Raw genomic sequence first — 14,805 nt, 5'->3', positions numbered from 1 at the left:
GAAAGCTGGCTAAATTGTCGGGCTCAACGGGTAGTGATCAATGGCTCCATGTCTAGTTGGCAGCCAGTATCAAGTGGAGTGCCCCAAGGGTCGGTCCTGGGGCCGGTTTTATTCAATATCTTCATAAATGATCTGGAGGATGGTGTGGATTGCACTCTCAGCAAATTTGCGGATGATACTAAACTGGGAGGAGTGGTAGATACGCTGGAGGGGAGGGATAGGATACAGAAGGACCTAGACCAATTGGAAGATTGGGCCAAAAGGAATCTGATGAGGTTCAATAAGGATAAGTGCAGGGTCCTGCACTTAGGACGGAAGAACCCAATGCACAGCTACAGACTAGGGACCGAATGGCTAGGCAGCAGTTCTGCAGAAAAGGACCTAGGGGTGACAGTGGACGAGAAGCTGGATATGAGTCAGCAGTGTGCCCTTGTTGCCAAGAAGGCCAATGGCATTTTGGGATGTATAAGTAGGGGCATAGCGAGCAGATCGAGGGACGTGATCGTTCCCCTCTATTCGACATTGGTGAGGCCTCATCTGGAGTACTGTGTGCAGTTTTGGGCCCCACACTTCAAGAAGGATGTGGATAAATTGGAGAGAGTCCAGCGAAGGGCAACAAAAATGATTAGGGGTCTGGAACACATGAGTTATGAGGAGAGGCTGAGGGAGCTGGGATTGTTTAGCCTGCAGAAGAGAAGAATGAGGGGGGATTTGATAGCTGCTTTCAACTACCTGAAAGGGCGTTCCAAAGAGGATGGCTCTAGACTGTTCTCAATGGTAGCAGATGACAGAACGAGGAGTAATGGTCTCAAGTTGCAGTGGGGGAGGTTTAGATTGGATATTAGGAAAAACTTTTTCACTAAGAGGGTGGTGAAACACTGGAATGCGTTACCTAGGGAGGTGGTAGAATCTCCTTCCTTAGAGGTTTTTAAGGTCAGGCTTGACAAAGCCCTGGCTGGGATGATTTAACTGGGAATTGGTCCTGCTTCGAGCAGGGGGTTGGACTAGATGACCTTCTGGGGTCCCTTCCAACCCTGATATTCTATGATTCTATGATTCTATGATTCTAGGAGAGATCTGTTTTTGAAATACTGGAGGGAATGACAAGATTGGAGTAAGAGGAAGGGGAACCCCTGCATACTTTATTTGCATTGAGGAGCCTGTTTAATAGGCTTTCCCTGCCCCCTCACAGTCTGAGAGATAGCTTGAGTAAAGCAGAACCATCCGCAGTGAATCTGGAACTGGCAAAGCAGAGAGGGACCTATGTCCAGTGACAGAACATGAGAGAATCCTGTGTGAAAAGTCAGTTTATAAACAGAGGAACTTCATAACCCGCTGGTGAAGGAAGATAACATACTGGATAAATGTATGGACCAGATTATGTGCAGAGTTACAAATGTGGAAGCAGAAGCTGGGATCTCCTTAAAGGTATCAGCTATTAATTCTCAGACCCAGGGTGATTCCTTTATAACAAAGGCTATGCTTCAAGAAATGCTTGCTAGTGAAGTTGCTAAAAACTTAGAGTCCTAGTGCAAGATATTTGCAGAAGTTCCATGAGTCAAATAAGAGCAACAGTCTCCCAAGTAGTTCGCATAGGACATTTGCGGGTAATGAGGAGGCAAAGCTCATGGGAGACAGAATTGCCCAAGCAGAGGGAAGCCACACCAGGGAAACCAGAAGTTGCTGACAGAAGCATCCATAGAAGACAATGGAAGGAAGTAATTAAAACAGCTATTCTTACAGTATGCTGGTGGGTTCTCCAAGAATAATGGGAGGCTTGGGAGATATGATCAGATTAAGGAAGGGACTGTTCCTTTGAGGCAAATCCTAAAGAATGCTAAATTGCATGCCGGAGAATGTCCTGCTTGGACCATCTATATCACCTTGAGATCCCCAATTATAATCATGAAAAAGCCCAATGGAGACTTAAGAATATGTATTGAATACAAGAGACATAACTAAAGAGTTCAAGATCGCTACCCACTTCTCCACATAGCAGACACTGTGAGTACTGGAATGTCTGGTTATTGTGGAGGCCATTTGGGCCAATCATCCATATTTACTAGGTTCAGAATTCATATAGTACACCATAAACATGGAAAGAAATATATGGCTGTGGATGCTCAAAGCTGGATGAGGACAGTGAGAACAGACTCAGACTGATTGTGTGATGACATCTGGCAAGAACAGTCTAAGGACCCTGAGTTATTCTGGTGTGCTAAAAGATCTACCAAATGAGATGCAGACTGGAGAGGTTCAAAGCAATTCAGGAACAATTATCCATTGATCCAGCTACCCACTTGCTGGTGTATGATTTTCCAGGTCTGTCAGGGTTGTCTTGTCAGCAAGCTTGCAGAGAGCAGTACTGGAGTGTCTTCACGACATCAAAGCAGCAGGCTGCCTGGGGTGTGAAAAGACTCTGAACCAGGTATTCGACAGATTTTTTTTTTTTTTTGGCTGCAGATGTTAAGGATTTGGTACTTTCCTGGCTTACCTGTGACAGGCAAGCATCGGCAAGGAGAGGCAGAATTCCTTTTAGGGGATATGCCCCAATCTAGTAAGCCCTGGGAATTCATAATGATGGTCTTAGAAGGACCACAACCAGAAACACCAGTTGAAATTGATATTTGCTGATAGCGTATGACACCATGTAAAAGTATGTGGTGGCAGAGCCACTAAAAGATAAAAGGCCTGAGGCAGTCACAACTGCATTAATAAAACACATAATGTTTCAGATTGCCTGCTGTCCCCACCCCAACCCGTCAGCTGCCTTTCAATGATCAGGGAAGGCATTTCAATCACTGTTATTACATGAGGTTTGCTGACAACTCCAGATAACATACCTAAAGTGAGGTCTGGTGTTGCCTGCCCTGCAGGTAATGGAAGAATGGAGAGAGTAAACAGCACCATTGGTTCCATGCTCATACTCTTACTGAAGACCAATGAGAGTAGGATATACAGACACTTCTTGTCTTTGCATACACCACCAGCTGACACTCAGCTATTCACCACTCTCTCTCTCAGATTATTTTTGGACTCGCAAAACCATGCTTGCATATGACTTGATGTTCAGCAAGAAACAGCAAGGCCTCCTGCACCTACACAGGCAGAGTCTTATACCAGTGACTTGAGCACACAGCATTTCAGAAGGTGGAGGAATGGATAAGCCAGAAGGAAGGTGCCAGGAAAAAGTTCCCAAATGCCCATCCAGGAAGAAAAAACATGTGGCTATGCACCAGGAAAAATCAGCCAGGAAAAAAGCCCCTCAAATGTCCTCCTTTTCAGGACAATCTTACACAATACTTAAGAAAATAAACAGTTTATCCTCGCTGATACACAATGTGAAAGCTTACCCCTTTGTAGTACACGGAGAATTGAGGCAGAATTTATTGAAAGAAAGGGGAGGGCAAACACTGAGGTTATTCAACAACCTCAGAGGAGGATTTAGAAATTCACCAGCAGATTTCTATAACTTGTAATGGGAAACTGGTTGTGGAGGAGTAGGTCCTCACGACTTCACCACATTGCAGTCTTCAAAGGACTATCTACACCCACCAGATATGCCTAACCTGGAGAACATGAACCCTATACTTGCTGATAATCTCTAGATTAATTTACAAGTGGCATCTCCATGACTGAATACAGGACTCAAGGAGGCAGCCTAACAGGGAGACCTGTCAGGATGGCAGACTACCTGGATTCCTAGGAGTTACAATGATGATAAAATTTTAGTTGTTGTTTTCAAACTCCTATTAAACCAAAAGAGGGAAAGTTGTCATGATCAGTGCAGACAGCACCTTCACCAACAGATGGTGCTGAATCTTTATTTTATTGTGGTTATTTGTTCTGATATTATGTTAACCTGGTTTGAGGGACCTAGAAGGAAGTTAAATACTGCTTGTGTGTGCTGATGTTCTTACTTGCAATATTCCAATAAATCCTTCAATTTCTATAAGCGAGTATTACAGGAGTTTGTAATTTTGTCACAATTTATGGCTAGAGCCTCAAAAGGGCCAGTTTGCAGGAATTAGAGAGACCTGGGAGGTGACTGATGGACCCTAATAGCCTACAGGAAGAAGGGGAGACCTTAAGTCTTCATATTCTCAAATATCCTTCAAGTGTACCTTTTATTCCTTCTTGTGGGGAAGGGTGAGAATATTTGAAAGTGGACTGCATCCTGGACGTTAAGCTGAAGGGGGCCAACCCTGAATATTGGTTATTCGGAAGGCTCTACCAAATTCATGGCCATAAAAAACATGTCATGGACCGTGAAATCTGGCCTTTTGTGTGCTTTTACCCTTACTATACAGATTTCACAGGGGAGACCAGTGTTTCTCAAACTGGGGGTCATGACTCAAAAGGGAGTTGCAGGAAGGTCGCAAGGTTATTTTAGGTTAATAGTATTGCCGTCCTTACTTCTGCACTGCTTTCAGAGCTGGGTGGCTGGAGAGCGGCAGCTGTTGGCCAGGAGCGACAGCTCTGAAGGCGGCGCCCCGCCAGCAGCAGCACAGATATAAGGATGGCCTGGTATGGTATTGCCACCCTTACTTCTGCACTGCCTTTAGAACTGGGCGGCCGGAGAGTGGCAGCTGCTGACTGAGGACCCAAGCTCTCCAGGCAGCAGCGCAGAAGTAAGGGTGGCAATACCATACCATGCCATCCTTATTTCTTCACTACTGCTGGCAGCAGCTCTGGAATGACATACAAAGAGAGATTTGAGGTGTGTTCAAAAAACTCTGGAGACTATCAGATGAACAAAGTTGAGCTGGAAAATGTATCCTTATAACTTACTTTAAATGGGGGAGAGAAGGCAAGAGAGTGCATGCCTGCATATGTGCGCAAGGGAGGAGTGACATGCAAGAGTGGAAAAGCCAGGGAACATAATGTACTTCCACTTCATCCTACGTGTATTGTTTTTTCTGTAAGTAAATTGCAGTAGGGTTGTCTTGCCAACAAACAATTGAGGTACAAACACACCCTTGGAACATTAAACTTCAAATGAACTAATTTACAGCGTGCAAATCACTGACTAGTGTTACCATCAGAGAAAATCCTACTCCCATGGGAGGCAACAAGAGTTTTTCCAATGACTTCAACAGAATCAAGATCAGACCCACCCCTCCCAAATACCATAATCTTTATATTAAGATTGCAGGACCGTTTCCATTCTAATCCATTCTTTACTCATATGCATAACGTTGTTAAACCACCCCTTTGGATCTGAAATTCTCTATGCTTAGTATCTGTTCCATTATTGAGCAAACTAATAATAATATCTAGCACTTGTATGGTTTCAGAGTAGCAGCCGTATTAGTCTGTATTCGAAAAAAGAAAAGGAGTACTTGTAGCATCTCTAAGGTGCCACAAGTACTCCTTTTCTTTTTAGCACTTGTACGGCACTCTTCATGAGTAGATCTCCAAATGCTTCACAATCTTTTTAATGTATTTATCCTCATAATACCTCTGTGAGGTACGGAAATATTATTATCCCCATTTTTACAGATAGGGAACTGGGGCACACAGATGGACTAAATGACTTGCCCAAAATCACACAGGAGCTGGGAAATTGAACAGGTCTCCCAAAGTCTAAGATAGTGCCCCAATCACTAAACCATCCTTTCTCTCAAAACAGTTCAAATATTTCTATGTGAAAAGAGAGTGAGGAAAAAAATGCACTTTCCCCCATAATAAAAAAAAAAATCTGACTTTTTGGAGCAGGGCTGTAAGTGGCTGAAGTTTGAAAATGGTACTTTGGCATGGAGACATTCCTTGCTGAGGGAAGGAATAAATGGCCTTCTGTGGAAGGGAACTGGTTTTGACTTGTATTTAAATAAATTTCAAAAGAGTCTTGCTTGACAATTTAGAAGTTTTAACAGCTTACACAGTGTGGGGGGGGGTAGGGGGGGCCTGAAGCCTATCTGCTTCTCTCCCAATCCCTGCAAACAACTGTAGCTCTGAACCACAAACTGGCATTTAAATTAGATAGCAATGTGGACTCCCTACCCATGTTCAATCTTTCTGTGTAATGACACTCTGCAACTACGCTTCATTACATCATGGCAAATAAGAGAAACAACGATGACAACTCAGTGCCCAACTCCTGCCCCTCCACCTTATTCATCATCTTTGTACCCACATATGCACTTTAGGCTAATGTAAAAACTAGAGGATACAGTATACACACACCCTCTAACCTGTACCATACTCTTCAAGATATTGATATTCTACCTGGATACCATTTATATGTTGATATAATGCTTTGGTACATTCAGAAGCTGGGGGAAAAAAAGCCAAGTCTTATTTTTAAATCATTATACACATTAAAAAAAGATTACATAGATTTTTTTTTAAATTATATTGCTGTGGGCCAAGCTCCTTCAACACCAAAACAGTGTTCACAGACAAGTTACAAATCTATGAAATAGGGCATCTTAATAAATACATTGACTGTCATTTGAGAATGAGTGACAGTCACAGCATGCTACATTTTACGGTATTTATGTAGTTTTTGCCTTCCAGACAAAGAGTGAATATTCAGATCAGATATATTTAATGTTGGTAAATAAAAGTGACACACTTGCAAACCACATCCTATTATTACTGAGTACATCAACTCACCAGCCAGAGCCACTGTGAGGATTTCAGTGTGCGCTCCCACAGTTAATTGTAACCATCACCATGTATGAGCTGTACACAGATGGTCTCTCTTGGAGCACCATCTTACCCAGCCAGCTAGGCCTGAACTACTATTTGGCTGCACCCAGAATCTATGAGTCCTTATACTCCCTTCTCTGGTACTCAGACTGGTACTGTCAATTTGTGAGGAGTTTTATTCATGAGCATGTTCTCATCAGTCCAGCCTCAGGCATATTGAGATTCCATGAGGGGGTATTCTTTCCTTATATGTCCTTGCTGCCCACAGGAGTTAACAGGTCACTGTGCTGGCCTCAGGGGCATCTTTCTTTGTTGGAGGTAGATTGGTCACAATATGGCACTAGAATCTCCCTGAGGAACCTGTTTCAGACGGCTGATGTATAGGACAGATGCTCGAGCAGAGCTCACCCTATCCCTATCCCATTGTTCTCCCAGGGCTGCCCCTGACTGAGAAGGCAGCTTGGCACTCCTGGAGGGAACTTCTAAATGTGGTTCCTCACAAGCAGGTGTTACAGCTTAGTGTCCATATCTCATGCCTCCCTTTAATCAGTCAGATGGGACCTAAAACCCATCTTGAACAATATTAACATACAGGTGAGCTGGTCTATTTCCAGTTATGAATTTGTCAGTGCTCAGCTGATGCCTACAGCCTTGGCAAGATTTGAAACCTGGTTTACCAGTGTCAAAGATGCATTTCTTCATTGATATCTAAATAGTCTAGATAGCAGCTTTCTCTTGCTTGTTGTCCTTGGCCCATTCTTAGTCCTGGTTGTGATAGACTGACTGACTGCCCCATCAAATATAGTGCCAATATCAAAGCCCAGTGCTTGGGGACCACTGAGAGACTAGTGCTATCCCCTCACAGATGGCCAGAAATGCCATCTGGTCCAGATTCATCCACCAGTCCAAGGATGCTAGAACCTAAACAGATGCATGAACAAGCATGTCCAGAAGCTGTCTGTTTCGTCAACAGACAAACTTCAACCAGCTTTGTATGCATCTAAGATGAAGTCTGGCAGGCTGAATCACATATGTGTTGGATGCTGTGTGTCCCAACAGCCTCAAATTAACCCTCACTGCTGTCTTGAGGTTGGTTTTTAGTCTTGTGCAGAGGTTCAAAATGGACCAGAACTTTTCTTGAAGCAGGTAGGTTGTTGCAGTCATAAAATCAAGAATGGTCCCAATGAACTTGATTTTTTGCATTGGTGACAAAATCTACTGCTCTGTTTTATTTTTAGAGCCAGCTGAGCAAATAGGGTTGAGTCTGGTGGATGTGATCCATCACCTGTTGGTTGAACTGGCCCCAAACCAGAAGCAAGAGACACCACCCTGAATTTTATCTTCCTGATAAAAGTGCTTAACTTCCTTAAGCCCAAGATACTCCCTCTGGGTATGATGAAATATCAGGAGTAGAACTCCCTTCTCCTGTGCAGTAAAGGGACCTCCTCTCTAGCTCCAAGATTTAAAAGATACTGTACCTCCTGAAGCAGTATGGTCTTAGGAAAGAAGTTTCTGAACAAGGACAGTGAAGATGGGTAGGGTAGGGCAAGGACTAGAGTTGAATGCTGCAACCCAGTTTCAGTGTCAAACTCACTGGACTATAGTTATGGAGACACTGAGGAAGTGGAACAGCTGGTTGCCAAAGAGGGGGCATGTGGCAGGGCAGGGGTAAAACCCCCTTTAAAGCCCTGCCAAAATGCTGGCTGCAGACAGCTCTCTGGTCAAAAGGCCAGGTAGAGAGACATGCCAGGGAGCCCAGCTGTAAGCCCTAATGAAGGCTAGCTCAGAGCAACAAGCTGGGCCAAGTGGGAACAGCTGGGCTAAAGACTGGGCGGGCCATAAAAGCCCTGGGAAAACTTCAGAGAGAGGGTGGCCTGGGAGGAGACAGGAGGGCTGTTTCTCTGTCTCCTTACCTACTGGAAGGAACCTCAAGGGCCAGAAGACCCTGGGAGGGGTCTGTGGTGTGATTGTTGTTGGGGGAATTGGGACTGCACAAGAACTCTGTAAATAAAAGACACAAAGGTGAAACCACTGAAGAAGGTGGTGGGACTCTTTATTATACCAGCCTAAACAAAGGGTGCAGGCATAAAAGTGGGAGTGCCGGCACAGACCCGGTAACAGGGCACAAGATGGAAAGATCCTCAACGATTGCCACTCTGCTCTTGACAAACCCATCAAAACTGCTGCTCTGAAGTACAGAGACCTGGATGGCAAGAACCCACAGAGGGTATAGGTGAAAACATCTCTTCGGAAACTCAGCAGCTGGTGCCATATATGTGCATTTGAGGCCTATAATGACTTCTTCTTGGGGTTGGGGGATATCCTCGGGAACAAAGTGTTGCTCTGGAGTCTTCAAGTGAGTGTAATGTCTCACCCATTTTGTCTGTGAATAAGTTGCAGCCCTTAAATGGCAAGTCTTCCACCATGTTTTGTGCCTCCCTTGAGATGCCAGACGCTGGTGGCAGAATAATTTACCACATAGTGATGACTGTTGCAATCAACCTGGAGCTGTATCCACCAAGTCAAGAGCTGCCATAAAGAAATGCCAACAACCAGGAGGCCCTCTATAACTAGGGAGTTAAACGCATTTCTCTAGTCCTGAGGAACCTTTTGTGAGAATTTTGCCCTGGAGTCCAAATTAATAAAGTCATATTTCAACAAGAGTGCCTGATAGTTCAAAATAAGCAAGGCCTCATGCTTCAATCCGGTGATTTCTGTACATTAATGCAGTACTTAGGCACCTCCCAAGAACAAAAGAAAACTTCCCCACTGATAAGCTGGAAAAAGGGACCATGAGCTTGAGGCATTGCAGAGTGCTCAAACTTGTAATCACAGGCAGTGAGAGATGGATCAGTGTGGCCCTTCCCTTTTTGCCTTCAATTCAAGGCACAAGGATGTGCAGAGCACATGCGCCACCCCAATAGGTACTGCTAGCTGAAGGTCTCTGACTCGCATACTCTGGGTTCATGAAACCCGGAAGTAGAATATATATTTTGTGCACAATCATTTGAAAGAACACAAAATGACACAGCTTGCTCTTACTCTCTGTTCTTCCACCCTCTCCGCTCATTTCAATTATGTCAATCCTGTTTCTCAGGGCTCCCTCTGTTTTTCAACAGAGTATTTTAATGTTGAAAAGCACAGAACTCTCTCCATCCCTCAAAAAAGAGTTGGACAAGCAGGGAAAGATATTTTAATATGTCATATGTAGGATGGGACACCAGCATTTCCGACTGTGGCTCCAGAGTGAGATCCAAAGCCTGGATGGGAGTAAATTAGGCCAGGAAAGAATCTGGAAAGAAACAAAGAATTGATGCCTGGGACCATATTTCTTGTCACATAATGTGCTTGACTGATCAAAGCTCACAATCTCTCCATTATTATGGTAGGATGTTTTCTTAAATGCAGAACACCTGAACACAGGGGGGCACTACCATATTAAAATTAACAAAGGTTCTCAGGTTAGCGGTCGAAGAAATGAGAACGAGAGACCAGCCAGTCTGCTGCCTTTGGGAATTTCAGTGCAAAATTAAAAACAGTTAATATTGAGTTTGCATGTCTTGAAAGAAAAATGTTAATATTTTCAGAAACACAGAGTGACTCTTTTCTTATAAGTGACATGAGAAAAGTTGCTGTACCCAGCATGCTCTCAGCTGCTGCTATCTTTGTCAGTAATTTTATGATTTTCAATTCCAGGATCTGTTACATTCTCCCTGATCCCCAGTCCACAAACACAAAGCACTCAGGTCTCATTAATCTGTTAATTTTCTTTGTTTGTTACATTAGCTCACCAGTTCCAGATCTCATTAACTTTCTCCTGTTACACACCTCCAGCCTCACCACAACCTCAGTGCCTGCAGTCTCCCTGTGTGACAGCCTCCCTCCTGAGAGCCACTACAGATGTTACTCTAACGACTGTCACTAAATACACAACCCTGCTATCAGACATAACATTAATCTAAATGTGACAGAGTAAAACAATTCACTGAAAAAAAGATTTACCCAGGGAAGCAAGGATTATGTTTAGAGCACAATCAAAACAGAAAAAGTCCTTATCTCCTGATAGGTCTTAGCAAATGGCTTACACTTTCATTTAATGTCCTTAAGAACATGAATTCAGGATTTTAACATAGAAACTCGTACTGTAAATGACAGCTCAGTTTTATTTACAGTTGAAAGGCAAAGCGAGTTTGACCTTTTTTTTAAAAAATATTTTTTCACTCTTTAGAAATTCTTCACTGAGAGTAGAAAAACCATCCCAATCAGCCCGCCCAAAAACTGAATGAGAAGTGCAATCACCCCTAAACCCCAATACCTTCTTGCTCCCTGACAGGGACTGAAAGCATTGACAAGGCAGTACAAAGCACACTGAAGAAAGAGGGCATCTTCCTTTACTCTCTAGTAACCAGGTCTTGCCTTCACTGTGAGAGAGGCAATGAAAGGCCTCAGAAAACTCTGTATCTAGCCCATGGTGACTGGAAGAATGATCACCACAATGTGGACCCTTTGATGGTGGGAAAAAGTCAGGTGGCCTCATGCCTCCAAGAAGAGTTTATCATACCCCTGGACATTCTACCATCAGCAAACCTAAGATGCTAAGATTTTCGGGATCAAGGAGGCAAGTCAATATACTGAACAATCCAAAACAAGTTGCACGATCCCTTCACTCTCTGCTAGCTCAATTATTGCTAATCAGAAAGCTTCCTGTTCCCCAGCCATCTTAGGACTTGATGCTGCAAGGTGTTGAGTGCTCTGGCTTTGGTCCAGCGAACACTGAAGCAAATGCTTAAATGTTAAGCATATAAGCAGTCCAATTGCAGTGATTAGTACCATGCAGCAAACCCATCTGTTTCAAAACAAAATGAGCACAGAAGGTGGTGGGGACAATATAACATCAATGTGTACTTTTACCTCATATACTTATCTATGTCTGTAATGAATGAGTTGCCCAATCTAGTAATTGGAATTTTCATTTAAAAAAAAGAAAAGTTTCTAGTCTTCATGCTCACAGAGAAAAGTTTGGAGATGTGACCCAAGTGCATCCTCAAGGCTCAAAACACAAAAAGTAAATAAGAACCCAAAGTTTGTTATTTTTATAAGTCTCATTTTAAGCCATTCTGATGATTTTTGAATGTTCTCGGTTTGCAACACAGTGTTGGAGACCCAGTGATTAAGGTAGCTGTTCCTAGTGACTACTCCGAATGACCGAGCTGAGGTTCCCAGATCTGCATGTACATGGTTGTGTTTCCTCCCCTATGATCCTCAGACCGCAGGACTACATAAAGAGTAACAAGACTAATGTATATAGCATAGATAAGAACATATTCATCATGTAAATAAGTTACACCAAACTGAAGTTGTGACAGTTTCTCTCCATTAATGGAAACTGACTAGCTACATGGCCCAGAATCAACCATTGCTCAGCCAAGAGGCAATGCTACAGTAGCTTTTGCATGGTTTCCATGCCTTACTTTTGTTAACCAGGAGGTAGAATGATTACAATTTAAAAAAAATCAACAATTTGAAATCCTATGATGGCCCAGATTCTGTAAACACTTAAGAATGTGCCTCATTTTATTCATAAGTAGACCCACTGACTTCAGTGAAATGATTCATGTCAGTAAAGTTACACACACCTTTAAGTGTTTGCACAGTAGATTCCTATATTTGGAATACTGGATCCCCTGATTTATATTATGAATTCTCTATTTTGGACTGCGCTGCTAAGCACTAACTTAGTCAGCCTCAAACAGAGATTTTCTTTTCACATTCCATGTGATAATAGCAAATAGATGATAATTTGAGAGTATGTGGAGGACAATATACATTTTCTTTTTTCTTTGTTTACATGCAACGTGAGCTATTCCATTTAACTTTTGTTAAAGAGGGACATATCAACAGCTACCACAGGAGAACCATTTGAAAAATTATTAAAATTTAACACATCAGTTTTGCAAAAGGCAAATGTTTAAGAAAATAGTTGTTCTTTTATGTAAAAGATGTTTACCTTTGCAAGTCCAGCACGATGAGCACCTTTTGATTCCATGTATGCTAAGTATTTGTTGAACTCCCTGAATTCATCCATTGAAGGCCTAAAAGTCATAATTTTGCAGCTTGGGTTTGGAGGACTATCCGAGACTACAGCTGCCATTGTGGCTCAATATCAGTCCTGCTAAAAATTAAATAAGTTATTAATAAGTATAATGTATATTGAAATGAAAAATCCTTCAATGAAAATAGCTTCCAAAAATGTATCAATATATCTGCTCCTTCCTGGAATGAATGCTTTTGAAATGCTATCTCCCAGGCTGGTTACAAGAACATAATATAAAAGTAGGACTAGGTTGTTCAGCCATTACCCACCCTAGTGAACCCAATCATGAGTAACAGTTGCACAATCTAGCCCCTCATTGTTTGTCTTTATAACAATATACTTTCTAAACTTATCCCTCAATATTATAGCAGCAGCTGCTTGTGATGATTCATCTCTGGTACACTGTAACTTTCTCTGTCTTAGGTATTTACATGGCACCCCCATCACCACAGACCCCAAGCACCTCACAATACTCTTGTTTGGCAGTGAAGTCTCATTATTCCCATTTTACACATGGGGAATTGAAACACAGAGAGATTAAGTGACGTGTCTGAGGTCACACCAGAAATTTATTGCACAGTCAAGAACTGAACCCAGATTGCCTGACTAACCACTAGACTTTCCTTCCCCTCATTGTTTCTTTTAATAGGTTTTATATATATATCAAAGACAGAGAGAAACAGGACACGTCCTCTTCCCCTGCCCCCATATGTTTTGTCACTAAAAATAGGTATTAATTTATTTCATTTAATTAAAAGCAACAAAAAATATATTCTTGTCTCTCATACAAAGATATAATACTCATGAAATGAGTAGCCACTTATGTGGTTTTCACATATTTATGCTTCTGCAACAGAAACTAACACCAGTCCTGCTATTAGATTGGCTAGTACCCCGTACAGAGCACTTGTGGGATCAAAGGCATACTTTCTGGGTTTGCAACTGAGGCATGTTGCATACCTCATGGCAGAACGTAATAAAATAATTCAACCTTTGATTGACTTTCTAGAGAATTTGCATTGTAGAGCACAAAAAGGAACTGAACTGTTATTAGCAAGGTCAGTTCACTGTAGGTCATCATTCCTCTTTTGCCCTATGCAAAAGCATAGCCAGGAAAAAAAATTACACCATGTTATAATTCAAGATTGTCACCTTTTTGCTCTGTAAAATACTATTTTAAAGCATCATCATTCAATACCAGCCACATAATCCTAATTCTCGCTCAAAGTACAACAATATATGTGATCACAGCTATGAAAGAGAAAGTTAAACCAGTTTACATATTAAAACATCTTAGCTCAATTTGTTAGCATTTTTAAACATGCTGTGCTAAATGTGTGGCTTCCATGAGCATTAAATATCTGTTCTAATGCACTGGAATCTGTCATGAAAAAACAAATAATGAATATTGAAATTAACTGGAATTAAGGCAATTAAGAATCACCGTTATGGGACTGTGGGCAAGGACCCAAAAGCAGGCCACGAACTCTGCGGTTACCATGTTGCAACTTTAAGAGAATGGGGCAGAACCTCTAAGAGGAGGGCTCTTATTGGGTAGTCTTGGAGCCTTCAACAAGCTCGTAGGTTGGCTGGCTGGCTGGGGGCACAGAGCAGTTGGTATTGGCAAGCGAAGCACATGAAGGCCCTTCCCTGCTCTGCCCTCCACTTCAGCAAGATACTCGTAGTACTCTACAGTCACTCCTTGGATAATCCTCCCCACTCTTTCCAGTCTTGCTGCCACTGCCACAGTGGCTTCAAGCCTGCTGCTTATTGCAAACCTCGGAGACATCTTTGCTTTTCCTTCCTTGCCTTCTCCATCGTCAGCTGTGGCATCCTCTCCTCTTCACCCCATAAATCTCTCTTTATGGCCACTGCTTGGAAAGGACTGTGGCACAGCAAATAGTGGTTGAGGATAGAGTGGGAACTTCTGAATTTTTAATCTCATCTGCTCCAGCAACCTCGTCTGTGCCCTTAGGCAAGTCCCTTAACCCAGGCCTCACTTTCTCTCTCTCTCTCTGTGTGAGCACACACCACTAGCTTGGCCACAGTATCCTGCC

At 42.6% G+C, this 14,805-nt stretch overlaps 1 protein-coding gene across 31 annotated transcripts in view; it reads right to left on the bottom strand.

The window, feature by feature from the left end:
• The window catches only part of KDM4C (lysine demethylase 4C), a 440,364-nt gene that overhangs the window by 389,620 nt on the left and 35,939 nt on the right, over positions 1-14,805 (bottom strand). For 28 of the 31 annotated variants that reach the window (XR_012159108.1, XR_012159109.1, XR_012159110.1 and 25 more), the window contains one exon: positions 12,662-12,826. Coding sequence is in view for 28 of the 31 variants with exons in the window: in XM_073345318.1 (XP_073201419.1) it covers positions 12,662-12,805 (144 nt within the window). In the remaining 3 variants the exon portion in view is untranslated. The remainder of the gene's footprint in view (positions 1-12,661; positions 12,827-14,805) is intronic. The other 3 variants (XM_073345316.1, XM_073345312.1, XM_073345313.1) reach the window with 1 other exon arrangement.

This window comes from Lepidochelys kempii, chromosome 5, assembly GCF_965140265.1.
Source record: "Lepidochelys kempii isolate rLepKem1 chromosome 5, rLepKem1.hap2, whole genome shotgun sequence".
NCBI classification, from domain to species: domain Eukaryota; kingdom Metazoa; phylum Chordata; order Testudines; family Cheloniidae; genus Lepidochelys; species Lepidochelys kempii.
This window is presented reverse-complemented; position numbering and strand designations above follow the sequence as displayed.